Source organism: Ambystoma mexicanum, chromosome 4p (assembly GCF_040938575.1).
Source record: "Ambystoma mexicanum isolate Mex_15411 chromosome 4p, UKY_AmexF1_1, whole genome shotgun sequence".
NCBI lineage: Eukaryota > Metazoa > Chordata > Amphibia > Caudata > Ambystomatidae > Ambystoma > Ambystoma mexicanum.
The window spans coordinates 1,059,706,291-1,059,726,653 of record NC_090927.1 but is presented as its reverse complement, the minus strand read 5'-3'; the positions used below and the strand labels follow the sequence as shown (position 1 = coordinate 1,059,726,653).

Genomic DNA, 20,363 nt, shown 5'->3' with positions numbered 1-20,363 from the left:
TGCGTGGGACACCCCTGATATCCTTGTTCACTATAATGGCACCGAATGGTGTATATGTTTGAAATTTTCGGCTGTACGAAATTTTCGTGCAGCCGAAATTCCAACAAATATACTATTTGTTTTTAAAAAAAAACATTTCTACGGATTCCTTTCTCGTCGACACCCTTCTATGTGTAACCTTACACCGCTTCCTGGTTGCTAGGCTCCAAGGTTCTGGATGTTTTGTTGGCTCATAGTGAAGTGTCATTCACCCCTCGGGACTTCAAACCCATTTAAACACATTGCTGAAGTGCCTCTTGTCACACTTTGCTAGGGCACAGTGCGTGCTGAGGCTCACCTGCATTTTCGAGAGTTTCTAGAAAGCTCCAGCATGCTCTGGACTCTTCTGCTTGGGTTGCTGTGTGCAGATTCAGCGGCCGCGTGCTCCAGCCCAGGCGGCCCAGCTGCCAGATTACCGGGGGACGTGATGATCGGAGGGCTCTTCCCCCTTCACATGGGCGTGTCAACTCCTCAAAACGACAGCCCGCCGCTGGACTTCAACTGCACTGGGTAGGTTTTCTATTTCTCATTACGCTGCTAGTACCCTAGAATTGGAGCTTTGAAAACCACGGTTCTGATTCGATGCAGTTCAAATGCGTATTATCACAAGTAACGAAGCACGAGGGATTCATTTTAGAAAGTTGAAAAGAAGAATTTGGAGCTAAATGTAATCAATTCATACCTATAATCTTCTTTGCCAAAAGGTGAAATCCTCAGGAACAAGATGAAACACTGAGCGACAAAATATGTCCAAATAAAAAAAGATGTTGATGGTAGATATACCTTAAAGGCTCATTTTGGCGAAGCAAATGTGATTCAAGAAGTTGTTTTTACTCAATTCCTACCTTGAACCCTTTCTGAAAAGCAAATACACCCCTCGAACAACCCAGAGCGGCACATGAATTACATATTATTCAAATGATGATGACGCAGCTCTCTATACTTTTGAAGAACACGTCAACGACTTCGGCCCACAGCACCCGTTCTGAACAACATGCAGGGACAATCCAATCTACGGACTCGAACTTCGGCCGTATCACATTTTATACTTTGGAATACTGCTTTGGGAATGGTAACGTGAGCTAGGGTGCCGCTATGAAGCCATTAATGTGTGCCGCACCCATTCTAAACATCACCCAGAGACCACGCCTTGCAAGTTAATGTAAGAAATCGCCTCTCTGGCTATGTAGATCACCGAAACTTGAGACCATGCGTGATATGTTGTCACGAACCTGTCCCTGCCCAGAAGCTTCCCCGACAGCACGGCAATCACCACATGGTCATCAAAATAGAGAATCAGGGGTGCCGCTTCTATAGACGAAGGTGCTGAGATGGAAAGATGGGAATTGCGGCGCGCAGGGCACACTGTGAAAAACACGCCCAGCATAGCCGCCTAATCGCAATGCAAACGGTCTGTGTAAAACCTGTTCACACTATTTTGCGTTCGGGAGAATAGCTCAGGGGCAAAGCGCTCGCCTTGGAAGCAAGACGACGCTGTGCAACTCCGATCCGTGGGTCTCCTAAGTGCATTTATAAATAACCAATTACAATCCAGAAAAGTTTTTTTTTTTAAAAGATGCTGACATCAACAACTTCTTGGCTGCAACTTCCTATAAAGAGCAGCATTTCATGTAACCGTATAGAAAACTTAATGTAAGTATTACAATGTCGGTGCGATGCCCTGGATCGACAATATTGAGATGGTATGGTCACTATTACCTGTTCCCCTACAGAATTCACCCCCCCCATAACACATTTTCCCAGTACTACAGCTCACAAAGGCATGCTCATTATAATGCAGGGACTGAATATAAATCAGCTGGAAATCATATGTTTTAATGGGAAGTTGTGAACTGAGGTACTGTGTGTTTCCGATTAGTCCTCAGAACCCACTCTAAAGTGTCTTCTACAGCCCGGAACCGCCTGCTAATTCTAAAGCGAACATTACAACCTGTATCTATGTTGTTTCGGAAACATGTAAACTGGGTCCTCTGATTAAGCAATACTAGCCAGAACCTAATCTACACAGAAAAGTGAACCAAAAGTGCATTTGGTTATATAGTGCATGTTGGTTATCTAGCAACCTTTCACACTGTGCAAACAACAAAATACAAATAGTCACTCACAATTCACATCAATAGTTTCAACAATAATTTACAGATCATTAAAGCCTATAACCAATAAAAACTCTACATACTAGTGCTAAAAAAAAATTCAACTAGAGAATGTTGAATTAATACACATTCTTGTTCATTATAATCTCAGTGTTGGAAGAGGAAGCCTATTGGCCACAAGTTCCCATACATGGTGTGCCGCCGACGCAATAACCAATGTCTCAGCACCAAGCACACTACTCCAACATTGGTCAGGCAGCGGCTGGCTACATTTCCTATATGCTTTCTCATGCACACAAGTGAGCGCCTCGCATTGGGTCAGCACATGGTCGGCAGATTCCTCTTGTTTCAAAAACCTGTTATTTCCAACACCGGCAGGGTCTGCAATCTTATTGATGAATACATCTAATGTGAGCAGGTACCCTATGTCTTTATTAAACATGACTTGGGAAGTACCAACACAAAAGCTTGGCGTGTGTATTGCCCAAACGTCTGCAAGGAGGCCAAACAGGGGCGTTGCTGGGGGGGGGTATGGGGGCTGTAGCCCCTGATCTTTTGGTTGTAGCCCCGGATAGAATCTCAGGAGCTACAGCCAAAAGATTAGCTAGCCCCCAGTCCCAACAGTTCCGACATCAGCCTAGCCCCGGGTCTTTTCCAGACCTAGCAACTCCCCTGAGGCCAAATATGTCAATGCCTGATCTGTGGGACAAGACCGGGACTTCTCCAGAATCCTGGTGAAATTGAATTCAAGTCATGATTCTGGGACCCGAGATAGCCTGATCTTGTCATTGTAATTGATTATTTAAAACCCACAGGTTTCTAAGTGCGGACCCGGATCGAACCTGTACTGCTCCACATCGTCTTGCTTCCAAGGCGAGCACGTTGCCCCTGAGTTATCCTCCCGAGAGTGCAGGAATCCCTTCACACTATGGTCAGGGTTTTAGAGTGTATCGAGGAATGTGTAATTGTGCGGCCTAACAGGGAATCCTTTCCTGTCAAGTCATATTGCATTCCTGCCCAAGATGTACAAAATAGTGTTTTTAATATATCAGAAAGTTAGCAAAGTATTTGTTTAGCAAATGCGATTTTCCGGCCAATGCATTTCGGACTGTCTGTCCTTCGTTAGGGCCTGCACAGAAAACGTGAGAGCCCATCGTGTTGGAAATATGTTATCGGCGCTCGCTTAAGAGATAAGGCCCTGACGAAGGACAGACAGTCCGAAATGCATTGGCCGGAAAATCGCATTTGCTAAACAAATACTTTGCTAACTTTCTGATACATTAAAAACACAATTTTATGAACTAATGAATGAGGAAGGTGGAATTATTTATTGAACTACTACAAATATAGAAATAAAAGAATTAACCCAGTTTGTGTAAGAGGGTGTGCGTCCCACACCCAAGGCTAATTAGCCTTGGTCTTTTTCTTCACTGTTACTTATTGTGCGTGACAGGGTGGCACATTTCAGTGGGCGGCACCCCATGAATAAACAGATAATTGCGTTTGTTTAAGTTGCAATGACTTCCCAAGAGGATAAAAAGAAGCAGTGCCCACCCCACTACTATTTTGTCATATTTGCCCACAAAACATGCTAGTATATAAAACCGTTTCATGCTGGATGTGCCATACATGTCCATGCAGACTGCACCAATAAATGCCAGTATTGCCATAAAAAGACTTCCAGTCAGGAAACAATACCATGCCAAAGAAAGAAAACACCAGGCTGGCTACACCAACAAAGGCCAGTGTACCATGCAATCACGATTATGTTTGCTTTCATCTTTGCTGCCAAGTACAAAAATGCCATTAAACACAAACAATATAAGGCCAAATGGGAGCAACAAATGTAAGTCAACCCAGCTATGTAAAACACACTTGTTTGCAATACCTTGATGCCAACAACAAAGTAACAAATGCCATGCCATAGTAAGGAAGTAAATGCAACTGACACCACTAATATAGGCAAGGCTAGCCATATAATAACATTTTTCATATTTGCTTTACCCTTGACGCCAAGTAAAAAATGCCATGCCACATTAAGAAAGTATATGGAGAATGGCACACCTAATATATGCCAATCTAGTCATGCAATAAAACCTACCACATTTGCTTTACCCATGATGCCAAGAAACAAATGTCATGGCGCATTAAGAGAATATATATGGACTACCACTAGTAGTGCCAGTATGCATATACTTTCTTACTGTGGCATGGCTCAACAAGTGGTTTACCCCAGAACTGAAATCTTTGAGAAACCTAAAAAGAACAGCAGAAACCAACTGGTGCAAAACTCCTTCCATTCATAATAAGGCTCTGTTTTCCAATGCAGCTACCACCTACAAAACAAAAAGTGGTTTACCCCAGAACTGAAATCTTTGAGAAACCTAAAAAGAACAGCAGAAACCAACTGGTGCAAAACTCCTTCCATTCATAACAAGGCTCTGTTTTCCAATGCAGCTACCACCTACAAAACAACAATTATCTCTATCAAAAAGGAAATCTATAACACCAGATTACTAAACGCCAAATCCAACACTAAGGAGCTTTTCAGTATACTAAGGGAACTAGAATCCCCAGCCCCACCCTCTTCAGATTGCACAAAAGATGCCACCTGGTGTTAAAAAATTCAACAAGCCCTAGCAGACAAAATAGCTTCCTTCCAAACTAAAATAGAAGCGAAAAAGAACAGCCTTGCAAACAGCTCACCAGACAATGCCCCTCCTAAACCTCAACACCTTCACTGCCCGCCATTCTCATTCACTATGGTCACACCCAGTGAAGTGGAAAAGATCAGCAAAGGCCTTAAGCCTTCAAGAAGCGAAGGTGACATCTGCCCAGCCCCCGTTATCAAGGATTGTGCCAAGGAATGGTCTCCTTTCATCGCCACTATGATAAACGCCTCATTTGAGACTAATCTCGTCCCAAAAAACCTCAAGGAGGCATGGGTCATGCCTCTCCTAAAAAAGCCCAATCTATACCCAAAGACACCAACAAACGACAGACCAATCACCTCTGTTCCCTTCCTCTTAAAAATTCTGGACCAAGTTGCCTACTTACAAATACAGAAACATCTGGAGGATAACAACCTACTTGGTTTACGCCAATCAGGCTTTCGGCCCAGGCACGGCACCGAGACCACCCTCCTGGACCTGAAAATACAGATGGACGAGACGAGAGACAAAGGCAAGCTGGCCATGCTCTTCTTGCTAGACCTCTCCTCCACATTCAATCTGGTCGACCACCAGATTCTCACCGATCACTTAACTTCTGCTGCAGCCTTTTTCACCAATGCTTCCTCTTGAATCAAAACTTTCCTTTCCAACCGTACCACTAGAGTCTTCTCTCCCTCTGCCTCTGCAGATCATATCCCCATCCTTTGTGGGGTTCCCCAGGGCTCCTGTACATCCCCAACTCTATATAACATCTTTACAAAGCTCCTATTTGACCGCCTTGACGACATGGGTGTCATCTACACAAACTACGCGGATGACACCCAGGTCCTCATCACTCTGTCAGGACATTACGCCAATGGCACCAAACTAATTAACAACATTTATTTGGAAATCCAGGCATGGATGGCAACACATAGCCTGTGCCTTAATGACGAAACAACCAAGCTCCTGATCGTAGGCACCCAAGCCAGTCTGAACAAACTTGACACTCAGTACTCGTCCTTCGTCATTGATGGTAATACAATCAAAGTTGCAAAAGAAATAAAAGACGCTTGGTGTCTACCTCGACTCCACCTTATCTCTCAAAAAACAAGTGAGTGCCATTGTCTCCTCAACTGCTTACACTAACAAGCTGATCAATGCCTGCAAGTCCTACCTTTCCCCTACCAGTTGCTTGACTTTAGCCAGAGCCCTAGTTCTATCCAAAATAGATTACTGCAACACACTCTTCTCAGGCACCTCTGAAATGAATCTCAATAGACTCCAGGTCTTACAAAACAACTCCTTAAGATCCACCCTAAACATCCCAAGATCCAACCACATCTCCAGCCGCAGACAAAACTCTAACTGGCTCCCCGTGCGCTACAAAATCTCACTTCGCACCTTGGCAATCACCCACAAATGTATCTCACACACTGCTCCCAAATACCTCTCAGACAAGTTCTCCCTACATCACGCCACCCGCCTTACCAGATCATCCCACACTCACCGCCTCACAGTCCCCAGATTCAACCTCAAAACCACAGGAGGAGTAAGCTTCCCTGTTCAAGCGGCCAACCTCTGGAACTCGCTACCCCCTTCCATCAGACTAGAACGATCCTTCGATACCTTCAAAACTAACGTCAAACTCTGGCTCACTGATAAGCCCCCCAACTACTGAGCCCATATGATCCTGCATCGCAGTGATTACTGTTATATTTGTACTTACCTTGAAGGTCTGACCTATATGTAAATTGTAACCTAGGTCAACCCTCCGCCATTGCTTTGTTTATCCTTTATGTAAATATGTATGTACCTTGTTTTTCTCCTGGTCAGCTTTTCTAGCACCCAGTTACCTCAGGGTTAGGTGCGTGATACAAATAATAAGCAAATACAAATGGCATTTTTTTTACTTGTCATCAAGGCTAAAGCAAACATGATACATGTTATTACATGGCTAGACTGGCCTACGTTTAATGTAGGGAAGTCTTGCCAAGTAATAACACTTATCATGTTTGCATTACCCTTGATGCCAAGTATAAACTACCATAACATAAAATAGTATGGGTGGGCTGGATCCACTAATGTAGGCCAGTCAAGCCACATAATAACACTGACCATCTTTGATTTACCCTTGATGCCAAATAAAGGTTGCCATGCCACATTCATAAAGCATATGTAGACTGGCACTAGTAGTACATTTATTGTAGGCCAGTCAAGCCATGTTATAACACAGATCATGTTTGCTGTTAATGTGCATCAAGTGTAAAGCAAACTTGTTCAGTGTTACAATGTGACTAGACTACCAGTGTGGGACCAATCCGGATTTGCATATGGTCTTTCCCCTTTCTGTAATAACTGGGCAGGCTAAGAACAATGGTCGGGAGGGTTGCCCATAGCAATTGCCAGAGGTTTAAGATTAATTTGAAACCTTCCTGCCATCACCTCTTTGTTATTTTGTGGCACCCTGAGCGGGACGGTATGCCCAAACTTGGGTCCTGTGCCCGTTGGTCCTAGAGACCCAAACTATACTTCACTGATGATGCCCACAAAGGCTGAAACATGTCTGGGGTTGCTTGTGGTCTCATGCAGAAGGGATGTGACCTGACAGTTTGGACTGGACTTCCCTTTTGGTGGTGGGACCAGGCCTGATTTGCATATGGGCTTTCCCCTTTCTGTAATGGCTTTTCAGGCGAAGAGCGATGTTCAGGAGGGTTGACCAGAGCAACTGCCAGAGGTTTAAGATTCATTCTAAACCTTCCAGCCATCACTTATTTGTTTTGTGTAGACTGCCAGTCTAGCCACATAATAACACTTTTCATGTTTGTTTTACCCTTACTGGACAGTAAAGTGTACTGTGCATCTAGGGTAAAGCAAACATGTGAAGTTTTATGACATGGCTAGACTGGCAAAAGTGAATGTAGACCAACTTACCAACATATGAACACTTATGTTTGCTTTACCCTTGATGCACAGTACATAATGGTAAAGCAAACATGATACATGCCATTACATGGCTTCACTGTGCATCAAGGATAACTAAAAAAGAATGCCATGCCCCAACAACACCAAGTGTTAACTTTAGAAGTACAGGGGGCTGCTAAATTTAGGGCTAGGGGCTAGCACGCCCACACTCACATGCAACACTTTTAGACACACATTCACACAACATTCAAACAACTCCTTGCATGCATGCATGCATAAAAACAAACACCAACATGCACACATACATTCATACATACACACATGACAATAAAAAAAAAACACTTGCCATACTTTTTTGCAGCCTCCACACATGAACACACAGCCACAGAGGACAGGATGGCACTCCCCTTCTCTCCTTATTGTAAATACACTGACTGACAGGAGCGGACTCCTCTTCTGTTAGTCAGCCTGTCTACGCTATTACTACGATAATGACAACCGAGCGTAGCAGGGGCAGGCAGCACAGTCACATATGCAAATCAAGCACACCGGTGGACTGTGCTGTTGGCCACTCAGGCGATGGGGCATCATCCCTCCACCCATAGTGCTGGCCGCCACTGGTGTCCAGAAGGAGCTAAAGTCCATTTGAAGAGGAAAAAGCGGAGAAAAGAAAAATAAACAAGTCTGGCTTCTGAGTTGGTATTTTGTTTGATTCCATGCACCAGAAAGAGTCCTCACTTTAAAGAAGGAGAATAAACCCAAGCAGGACTGCCAGGCGACAGATGAGGCATGGCTGGTTGAGGGCTTGACAACTGGTAGATTTGAAAGAAATGCATGTGTTTTTCAAGTTTCATTGGTAATGCAGTCCACATTTTTGTTAAGAGGAGTTTTCCGAGGGACAAAGATAGTTGAGTTCTGAGATGGATGAGACGCTAGTGAGCTCTGACAAGGCTCCGTCATCAAGGCTGTTTTCACCTTTCGAAACTGGTATTCTAGGCTGATATCAATACAAATGTGATGTGAAGATCTGGTGCTCTGAGGGATCCCCTTTAAAAATGCTTTAGGCTAGTGAAGGTCCGTTTGTGTGATCTGGTGACCCAACATTTCCACAGCAATGGTGGATTTAAAATAATATTAGTAAAGGGCATCCAGTCCTGATACACAGCCCAGTGAAGTTATAGCCGCCCATGTAAGGCGACAGACCTCAAGCAACCGATCTGATAGAGGAGGAGATTGTGCGGCCTGAATGTGTTGGGCAGCATAAGGAACTTGGCTGTTTGCTTAGATGAAGCAGTGGTCTTGCTATTGAGGATGGTCGGGAGTGGAAGGCCTGAGGCATCACAGTAAGCAGAATGGTGACTAGCGACATTCCAGTGCTCTCAGAGGGCTTCACTCACTCACTGCAACGATTATTAAAAGCTTCCAACTGCAGCAGTCTATTTATGTGACTGTTCAGCAGTTTCTGGGCCCTTATCAGAATATCTACCAAAAAACCACAGCGAGACAACTCTGATTCTTTCTTCTTCCTGTCTGAGGCATTGCATGGGGCTAGTTCTCCCCATACAGGGCCTTCTTTGTTGAAGGTTTCGGACCAGGAGATGACCCCAGAAGAACTCTGATTCCTCTCTTCGATGGAAGCCCTACATGAAAACATGCATGATCTGGAGGATCAATTAGTGAAAGAAATTCATTTTGTGGGAGCTGATCGTGAGGATAACATAGGTTGAAACATTGGCTGACAATCATTAATGAAAAGCCGCAGAAGTCTGAGGGAGAGCTGAATGAGTTGGACATTTTGTGCAACAACACAAACAGATTCCAAAGGTGTGCAGCCCAAATTATAGCAGATGATCAAAAACCTGGTAGACAAGATGAGAAAGGCTAATTTGTTGGGGAACTTGGTTTTAAATAACACCGAAGGCGAGTCCTGGAGATCTGCAATCTTTCATGTGATTTTTTCTGGAATATAAGGACGCTGCAGAGAGAGTGGGCAAAGCATTCCAAGTTTGTGGGAAGAGACCAGTTGATGGTAACGTTTCGGTAAACTAGTGACGCTTTGCCTCGCCCCACCCCAGTAAATGCGTACGGAAAGTGCCCATCAACAGGAAGGAAATTATATTTGATGGAAAAAGAGGCCTACCTTTTCTCAACTTAAATATAGGTTTGTTGGCCAGAAGATGGGGTTTGCCTGCGGAAAAGAGAAACTTGGCTAAGAGGTGGATTGTAGTCTATGTGACGTACACCACAAGACTCTGGGTTTTTCGTCAAAGGAAATCGTTCCAGTTTGTAGATGTGAAGGCTTCAAATACATTTGTGGAGAGGGTGTTGGAGATCTTGGTGGAGGTGTTTTCAGACATATTTAACTGCAGGAAATATACTTGAAGGCTTCAGGGCTGGAGTGGAGCAAAGCTGTGACACAAAGCCCGGTTTATGCCTAAATGTAGAAAACAAACACCGGCAGCTGTGCTCTGAACTCTTATGCATGATATGTTTTAGTGATTGTAATACACGCTGCCTTTACTGAAGGGGAGTAGGGATCCAGGCCGTCCACCCTCATTTGAAATGAACACTCCTCCAGATGGTTTATCTCCATTTCCATTTGTAATTGTAAAGTGCTTACCACCCTGAGGTATTGATGCACTGTCCCACATATGAGGAACTACCACCACAGAAGAAGGACATGCTAGTGAAAGAATATGCGTGAATAAGAATAAGCAGAGAGTTGGGGCTAGATCTCTTTCTCATTACCTGCACTTCAGCATCCCCCCTTTTTGCACTTCTCCCCTTTCCCACCCCTCGCTTGCGCGATCGAAATTACACAAGGCCTAGTAAGATCGTTGTTTTGTCCCCCTCTGTTTCCCGCCCATCTTGTCGCGCATAGAAACACTGGTGTACAGGCGCGTTATAGATGTCATATAATATCATATCATATCATATCATGATTAACAGATGATAAATCAGGCGAGGAGGGTTTTAATCATGGCTTCAGATAAATATTATTTAAAAGGGTAGTGCATGAGGCCACATGAACTGGAAACTGGCACAGGTTCACCTGCATCAGCTTCAAAAGCACCCAGTTTTACTTTAGGGACTCTGTTCTCCAGAAATGATGCTATCCCTTGAGCGGTCTTCTCGGACATTCTTGCAACTTCCATGAAACAATTAATTAGAATGGAGTGATGGAGAGGGTTGAGTGTGGCTGGCAAATGTAGTAGCTTATTGCAGTCTGGATGCCACATAGTGTGTATGCCAACGTACAATAGCGCATCAAGCACCTCGCTGGCGACCCCTGTAGTTGATGATGGTCAGGTAAAGGAACAGCATAAAGAGAGGATGTAGGGGCCCCAGTAAAATTGATAGGAAGGTACAAAGGCAAAGAGTGACCTTGCGGTGGGATGGGAGTGGCATTCAGATGATGTCCATTTCCAAAGGTTTCTCTTCTGCTAGCAAACTTCAGCCGTAGCTCCCCTGCAGCACGAACATATCCACCGTCCCTTGATCAAGGATATGCAAAAGAGATTCCATGGCATCAAAACACTATTCCATGACATCAAGAAGTGCAAGCTAGGACTTCTATTTGCCCGGAAACAAGACTGATTATCTACAAGAGGCCAATTATTTTCTATGCGTGCCTAAAGCTGCACATACGCAATTCTGTCTAAGATTGTTATCATATAAGACGCATTTGTGATTGAGTGGTAATTTGTGCAGTAAGTGGGAAAAGATGAGAATTTTTCAGCAGGAGCATAACCCAAGTGTACTTTAGTTTGCCCGGATCATGCTCATCCCTAAAGGAGGCATTGATGAACTGAGTAATAATGCAATCTGTAGACTGCACGTATTCTTGTATAACCCTATATGGACAAGAAGCACATGGACATGTAGTCGTCTTAAGGTAAGCGATCACTCTTGTCACTTTTGAGTGAGTTCCTAGTGCAACATCAAAGGCAGCCATAATTTGAGAGGCAGGAAGAGCATCCCTGAGGTCATATTTAGAGGCATCTACAGCTTCACCATCCAGTGCGGAAGCTATGTTTCAACACACATTCTAGACCACATTTGTCGTATTTCCGTATTTAATTTTTTTTATTTGTTAAATTTTATTATGAAAGTGTCTCTATAATTGACTGCACCAAGTCACTGGTGACCTGATGTTGACATTTAGTCAATGGGGAGAATTTGAAGGAACTGAACAATTCAAATAGTTTCTCGAAAGAATGTTCTACTCCAGTAATCATTAATTAAAAGCATTTTTGTGCTTTTACAATTGCCTCTTTGTAGATCCTACAACTCCTTTTTTATAAATTGCTGCATTCTGAAGACAATTGTATTTCCTCCACGTTCTCTCCCGTTGTCGTAGGGAGAGTTTTAGTGTACGTAGTTTCTTAGTAGATCACTTAACACCAATAGAGGAGGATTTGACTTACTTTTAACAAGACCAACTTGACTAACCTGACCTGATGTGCTCAGAATTGTTGAAGTGTAATATTCTATTATATCATCAGCAGAATCCTCTAGGGATTAGGATGCAGCCATATTTGCAAATAATATGACACATCTTTTTCTCTAAAAGCGATTTTAATTTTGTCTGAAATTCTGATTTCAGAATTCCTTGGCATGGATATATTAAAGTATATAGCAGCACTATCCAACCATATAGCCGGAGAGAAATTAACAAACCACCCCGTTAGGTTCCAATAAAAGACCCTGTCAATGGTATGAACCTTAACATGAGTAGAGGGGCGTTCAATAGGAGGCACCCAAATGTAGCATAGTGTCAATTACTGACCTAGCCTGTGCATCATTACTGTCATTGTAATCAAGATTAAAATGGCTCATCATTAGAAGAGGATATTAGCCTTCATGAAAGATAAAACTGTGCCTAAAAAGCTTTCAATCAAAGTAGGATTGCACTTAGACAGCTGGTATAAAATCAGCACTTGCAATGATGATGAATCGTAAATAGCTAAATTCACTGCTAGTAAATGACAGATAGGATAAGAACTAAAAGAAATAGCCCAGGCCATAAAGATGCTCTTATCAGGCCATTTCTACTCTACCTCCTTTACCAAACTCTCTATTTGCACTCTGAATGGAATACTCAGCCAGGTTAAGGCTTAATAAAAAAGTCAAGTTTATGCTTCACAAAGAGCCAGTACGTAACACTAGAGTAGCAAGGCAATGGATGAATGTTCATTAGCACCCGGGAAGGGGGTGCTGGCCAATGAGGATGCTGAGAACACGGGCTGTATTGTCTGGTGCAAGCCCGCATTCTGAGCAACCTGAGTGCTACTAGCCAGTTCCCCCTTCCCCGCTCCTTCTTCCCTTCCCCCTCCCACCTTTAACTCTTAGCAACTGTGTTCTCTCTGCGTGGGCGCAAAGAGTGTTTACAAAAAAAAAGAAAACATACCTTGTGGTGCAGTGCCATGTAACGCTGTAGTCTCTCGAAAGTCTGTTTCCTTGTTCATGAGGTCACAGTCATCAACATAGAAAACGGACCCCGGGAACTACGCACTGTTAGTGCCTGTGTAGGGAACTACACGGGTGCTAATGGCAATATACACCTCGGCGGCAGCCAGACCCTGTCAGTAATGGTACCGCCACCCACTTTAAAGGACCCTCACTTAGTTTGGCCCTTAACTCGGGCTGCCGCCTCAATATATCACCTCATTAGAACCCACCTCAAGTTCTGCGTAGTGTGGGTGATCTCTCTATTTGAATGTGGATTACTGTCCCTACTTTGACCTCTGTTTGACTTAAGTGGTAAATTCAGGTTAAAAAGAGTCCACGAATACTAAGGTTCTGAGAGAGCATTATACAGGCTTAACTCATAGGTGTTAATACAAACCAAATTGGTCAGATGGAACATTATGAATGGCCAAAGCAGCTGGTGCCCTCAATCAGTTTTTCGTCATTGAGGGATGTTCAAGGTAGAATCATAAGTATAGGCAGATGTGCAATTAGTTAGGCGCTTATAATGGAAAGATCCACCTGCAAGTTTAAGATCAGTATGGTCCATGTTCAAGTATCTGTTTAGAACGTGTGCAACCCGTGACATACCCAAAGACAACAATTTAAGAAAGAGTCACAGACATGACTTATGACCAGCCCAATTCCTGGTGCCAAAACAAAGCAAGAGACTCCCACAGAAACAGATAGTTCCAGCAGCGTCGGGCTACCTGATAACCTGTTACTATGCTGTTTTTAATTACTGATTGCTGCTATATTAGAATTTATTTTTGCTGCTTTTAATTAGTTCCTACTAATTAGTTTGGCCAGTCTGTGCCGGTGTGTGCTGTTCCGTCCTTCCACCTCTGGTTTCTTGCTCTTGTTGCTGCTTTGCAGGCTTCTGTCACATCTGCCCTACTGAGAGACTCATTAGGTAAGAACCAGCTACCATGTGATATATCCGGCCCTGCCGGTAGCTTGTTAATCACACCTGATACTATTCCCACTTATTCTGTAACCTCGCAGCGTATGTCCTCTACCACATCTGCTAATGCTTTCATGCCAAAACCCTGATTGCTCTAATTGTCCCGATTTGAACCCTCGTGCTTACCCCCGCTTTAAAGCAGGGCTTCTAAATACCCACTCTTTAGTGAAGCACGCTGAGGATAACTCTGACCTAATACTTATGAACAAATATGATATCTCATGCTCTACCGAAACTTGTCTCTCTGATGTAACCAATCATGCTGCTGCCTCTGCCCTTCCTACTGGCTATCAAATCTTTCGGACTGATCGCTAATCCTGTCATGGTGGCGGCACAACAGTCAGTATAAGAGATTCCTTGGTATCACATATTTGTAACACCTCACCTATTGAGGGCTGCCAACACACTTTGATCAAAATTGCATGTCTTATTACTATATATCGGCCCCTTGTAAACATGCCTTTGTTGGAAGAACAGCTGCTTATGCTTCTTGGTCAATTTATCAAAATCTCCTCCTATGTTATCCTCCTGGGCGACTTTAATTATTGGGCATACAACGCCCTGGACTCTGAAGCTATCATTATCAGATTCTCACTTGATGTCTATGGCCTACATCAACAAATAAAGTTGCACACTCATAAAGATGGACATACCTTGGACTGGGTATTGTCCCATCGCCTATCCTTAACCAATTTGGAAGTTATGACCTTCCCTTGGTCTGTTCATTGCCTTATCTCCTTTCTTTTGGATCTTCCATCTAAGCTCCCTAGGATGGACTCCAACCCTTGTGTTGAACACACTGTTAGGAACATGCGCAAGATTTCCCTCACTGTCTTCAGTGAACTTGCCCAACCCATGCTGGAAAACATGCTACCCTCATGCTGTACTACCACCTTAGTAGATCAATACAAATATATTGTCTCTTTTGTTACAGATACTCTTAACCCCCCTCTATTAAAACAGCCAAGACTGAAACGCTGGGCCGTTCTTGGTTCTGTGATAAAATCCTTGACTTAAGAACTTAAAAAATGGAAAATAGAACAGGCCTGGCAGAAGAATTCTTCTGGGGTCAATCTTGCTTCTTATCGCAAAGCCGCCACTGACTATAAAACTGCCATCTTGGCTGCCAAACATGACTTCTATGACAGTAACATCAGTAATGCCAAGTCATCTCAAAAATAACATTGTGCCATTCTAAAAGACTTTGAGGGGCAAATCTAACTCCTACTCTGCCATCACTAAAAGTAACTAGTGTTGTCCTGACATTAAATCCGGCTTAATGCCAAACTTAATCTTCATCGCAATAAAATTGCTTCGCTACAAGCTAAACTATCCCATTCTTATACTTTCATTACTGATGAAGTTTCTGCTCCTTGTTTATTTGACACTTCAACCCCTGTTTTCAACTTTAAAGAGATATCACAAGCTGAGTTCTCCGATATTGTTCAACACCTCAAGCCATCCCCCTGCCCTGATGACATTTGTGCTCCGGCTAAGATCAAGGACGTCTTCAGCTGTCTAGCCCCTCTAGTTACCAGACTTGTTAATTCCTCTTTCACTAATTCCATTGTTCCTGCTTCTCTCAAAGATGTTTGGATCCCCCCTGTCTTGAAAAAGGCTACTCTGGATCCTGCCTCTGTGGACAATTATCGCAGATGACTAATGTCACCTTCTTGTTAAAAGATTTGGACAAAGTCGCATACAATCAGCTACACCAACACATTGTAAATTAACATCTACTGAGCTCGTTACAGTCTGGCTTTCGCGCTTAACATGGCACTGAAACAGTCCTGGTTGAATTAAAAGCTAACTAGTGTCATATTGTTGACTCAGGACAGATTGCCCCTTGATGCTCTTAGATCTCTCTGCGGCCTTTGACCTTGTCGATCACTCACTGCTGCTGCAGAGACAAGGAACCATTGCAAATTGTTCCAATAATGCCTTATGCTGGCTCTCCTCATTCCTAGGTCCCAGATCTTCCTGTGTTGCTTCTGGGGGCTATACATCTACCATTAAATTGGTGCTATGTGTTGTTCTGCAGGGAGAATGCCTTTCTCCCACCCTTTTTAATTTGTATATTCAACCTCTCTTTGACCTTCTTGACAGCATCGGCGTGAGCTATACCTTCTAAGCCGATGATACTCAGGTGGTGATCAAACTGACTGGCAATTATGAGTTGGATCTCTTTAAAATTACCTCTATCGATGCTGCCATTGAGGATTGGATGATTAGAAATTCCCTTTCCCTCAATGGCAATAAAACTGAGATCATGCTTGTTGGTACTGCTCAACGTCTTGCTAAACTGGATTCTAGATACTCTGCCTTTAACATCTCTGGAGCTACAATTTAGACCAGTCCGTGGGTTAAGACCCTTGGCGTTTTTCTAGATGCTAATCTAAATATGAACAAACATGTCAGCCAGCTGAAGGCCTCCTGTGCTTATACAACGTGCCTCATTAGGCAAATTAAAATGTTCTTATCCACCTTTGACCCTGCGATTCTTGCTGTAACCTTGGTCATCTCTAAACTGGACTATAGCAACTGCCTTCTGGCTGGTACGCTTCGGTCTAACCTGGTCTCTTTACAGGTTGTTCAGAACAATGCTGTTCAAGCTATATGTAGTATCTCTAGAAGGAACCACGTCACTGAAGCCCGTAACTCCCTACATTGGCTTTCTGTAAAGCACTGCATTAGATTTAAGGAACTATTCATCACCTATAAGTGACTCACTGACAATGCCCCATCCTATTTCAAAGAAAGGATTAGGCTTTCCCGGTCTTCTCGCTCTCTACGATCCAATAATTCCAATAATCTTAAACAACCTCAATATAAGCTTACTCGCTTTGGTGACACTAGCTTTAATTCTGTTGGCCCACGCTTTTGGAACTCCCACCCTGTTTCTCTGCGTACCTGTCCAGAGTTCTCTTCTTTTAAGAAATCTTTTAAAACATGTCTTTTTAATTCCAACGACTGGAGCACATTAGCTATGGGCATTCCCCTGGTTTTTTTCTCCTCTGCTCCTTTCGACTGCGCTCTCTTACTTGCTGTGCACTGAGGCCTACAGACGAGTTGCGCCTTATAAGAAATACTTAACATTAACATTAACCCTCCCATAACAGTCCTAAACAGACAAAACAGTTTAACACATTCCAGTTATGCCACTAGGATGCTCTTAAGATTACTGCAGTATTGAAAGACAACCATACATGGCTTGGAATGTGCTAAAACATATATTTAAATTGTATGATCTCACTTCATAAATCATTTTCAGAACTAACAAGATGAATGTCACCCCATACTGCTATCTTTTAATAGAATATGTCTTGTTTTCAATAAACAGGCCATCTTGTTTAGAAAAACAATCCACCAACAGGTGTTTCATGCCTGCAGGCTCATTTTCAAGGCTTATCAAATCTTGATTCCTTTGTAATTTTTACCAAATTAATAGATCTGTTGTGGTTCTGTCAAAATAGCAATAACGAGGTGCTCACTAGCTGTCAGGTGATGTCATCCCAGTTTAACTTAAATACTTGTAAGCAAAATACATATTCTATTAAAAGATGTATGCATGATGTGGCTTTCATCTTGTTATTTCTTAAAATGATTCAGAAAACAAGATCATATTAATCAACTCTTTGCAATATTAAGTCTCTTTTAGCAGCTGATATTTTGCTCCTGCTAAGTCGATCGCTTATGTACCCATGGATCGAAGCGTCATCCAATTAAAATCTCAATAACATATTCATTAACACATTCGTAGGAGGGTAGGAGGCCATGTCTTGTTGGAACCATGTCTATATGTACTTGGAGAATATTTAAAAGGAGGCACTCCATACATGTCTGTCCCTCTGTCCTACCTCTGGTTTCTCACCTTTGGGGGTCCAGGGGGAAGAGCCATTTACAATACAGGTTTCTTTTTCATGGACACATTGGTTGTCATTCCACGTGAGGGATGGGGCAGTGGATCCTTATGACTTGGCGATGAGTAAAATATTGCTTCGTTTGCCTGTAATATGCTCCTGTACGTCTCTTTTAATTAAGGATATTAGGGAAAAGCAGTTCTGCCGTTTATGGTTAACTAAAAGAAATTGTAAAGCAAATCTGCATTTGTGCGCAGTCTGCATCAGGGTGTTTAGTTTCTCCCATCAAGGCTAATCATTGTACATGTTATCCCTTTGGTGTCAAAGCATAGTTTCAAATGTTGAGTATTTTTCATGGGCATTGTATATAGTAAACTACATTTGTAGTTCTGCAATTCAAGAATGTATCATGTTAACATCTCACAAGTAAGAATACTTCGTCTGAGGAGGTTTGCTCACTTTCACTCCTTTAATCAATCTAGCTACAGCTGGATGTTCTCCTACTGGTGCGCCATAGACTGACTTGTGTCTGAGATGGATGATCTATATATACCTACTGTTCTGAAAGCCCTCCCATGACAGGGCAGGCTTGCTAGAAAGTTTCTTACCTGCACATTAGGGGCTGAAATAGGAGGAAACCCTCTACCCCTGCACAATTTCTCACAGGCTTGTCAAGCGGTACTATAGCTCCAAATGGTGGGCAGAGCCCAGGATACTCCGATGAGTTTGTAGCCTCTTCTGAAAGTCCTGGCAAATATCATCTGTGCATGAAACCCTGCATGCGATCAAGGCTAGAGTTTGCTCCTGCACTAGTGGATGCACAGACTCTGACGGATCTGTCAGGAGATCCGCTCGCTGCGGAATCCTCCGAGGGAAATCCAAAGAAAGTTCCATCATAACTGGAAAACAAGCTTGCAATCTCCATTCTGGTGTCACTATCACTATTTCTGCTCTGTCTCTGCGCACTTCTGTTAGTACCCTCACCAGCATTGCGAAAGGGGGAAAAGCATAGTGGACTTGCCCTGTCCAGCTGTGTAGGAAGGCGTCCGTCACCAGCACCTGTGAAACCAGCCACCAACTGAAGTTCTTCGGCAGCTGGCCATTGAGCCTTGATGTGAAGAGATCCATAATGAACAGTCCGCAAACTTACTGTAACCTCTCAAATACAGACTTGTGAAGTTTCCAGTCGCTCGAGATTTGCAGGAAGCGGGAGTTCCAATCTGCCGGCTTTAGGCTTGCAGGTAGTTACTCCCTGCGTGTCGATGCTTATATCATCATCCTCATCGTATTGATTGTCCTCTTCTGTAGATGTTTGTGCTTTCCCTGTATTTTTCACCCCTGGTGTAGGGTTTACGAGGCTGGGCATGGCTGATTTTAGCAGAAAAGCATCTTTAATCCTATTGAAGGCATCAGCCGCATCATGGGGCTTCCTTTTTATCCCCATCATTGTGCTCGGGGGAGTAGAAGAGGCATTTCTCTTCTGGGCTGTTTTGGTCCTCTTATAACCTTCTTTAATGTTTTTTTTGTGGAAGGTCCCTCACCTGGGTCGCCTCTTTTGCCAGCTCTGTTGCCCAACATGTCTTCTAGGACTTGTAGCCTGTCTTGAAGGGGTCTTACTCCTTGCGCAACTGCTTGTACTAAGGAGTCCCCTAGAACTTTTTTGAAACTCTGGGAGAGGTCTGCTTCCTCTTCCCCTATGTCTTGCTCGCTGTCTTCGCTCCATTTGCAGGCCCCCTGTCTCAGGCCATGGCTGCTTTATGGGGCAGGCTAGGGTGAGGTGATTAATGCTCTCACACTCCCTCTATGTGGAGCTGAGTGCTTTGGAGCCTTCTCTTCTTTTTATATATGAATTCGAGATGCTTGAGGGGCATGATGTGATCGTTAGAGCCTCTGGCATTGATAGATTGCAGAACGACAGAGAAAAGGTTAGCGTTCGTTGAGGAGCTGTTGCCTACCAGCTCCTTCGTAGTTAAGATACATGACGTGCATGCGCATTATGCGTTATGCGTGTCAGCCTTCTTCCCAGGGGGCCGTGTTTGCTGGTGAATGCCGGCATTTGAGGTGGATTATGAGATATGTATCAAAGGAATGTGTGTGGGCAGACCGGAGGAGCCCTGAGGCGGGCTCGGTCCGCTGCACTATAACTAGAGGTATTATCCGAGCCCTTTAGAATTTACAGTCGTGCACCAAAGAGACAGGCCGTGGCTGTAGAATCGGGAGACACAGAAAAACAGCTCTGTGTGCAGAGCCAATGATGATTCAAGGTTGGCCCAGAGTTAAGGATGCTATTTTCAGGTATAAGCACAGAGCACAACGGGAGTACATTTATAAGCTCTGAATG

At 43.5% G+C, this 20,363-nt stretch overlaps 1 protein-coding gene across 1 annotated transcript in view; it reads left to right on the top strand.

Annotated features, from left to right (window-relative positions):
* Positions 1-317: 317 nt before the first annotated feature.
* Positions 318-20,363, top strand: part of LOC138453620 (G-protein coupled receptor family C group 6 member A-like) — a 345,839-nt gene continuing 325,793 nt past the window's right edge. Inside the window, exon 1 of the mRNA XM_069606630.1 lies at positions 318-549. Coding sequence (XP_069462731.1) covers positions 371-549 — 179 coding nt within the window. The 5' untranslated portion in view covers positions 318-370. The remainder of the gene's footprint in view (positions 550-20,363) is intronic.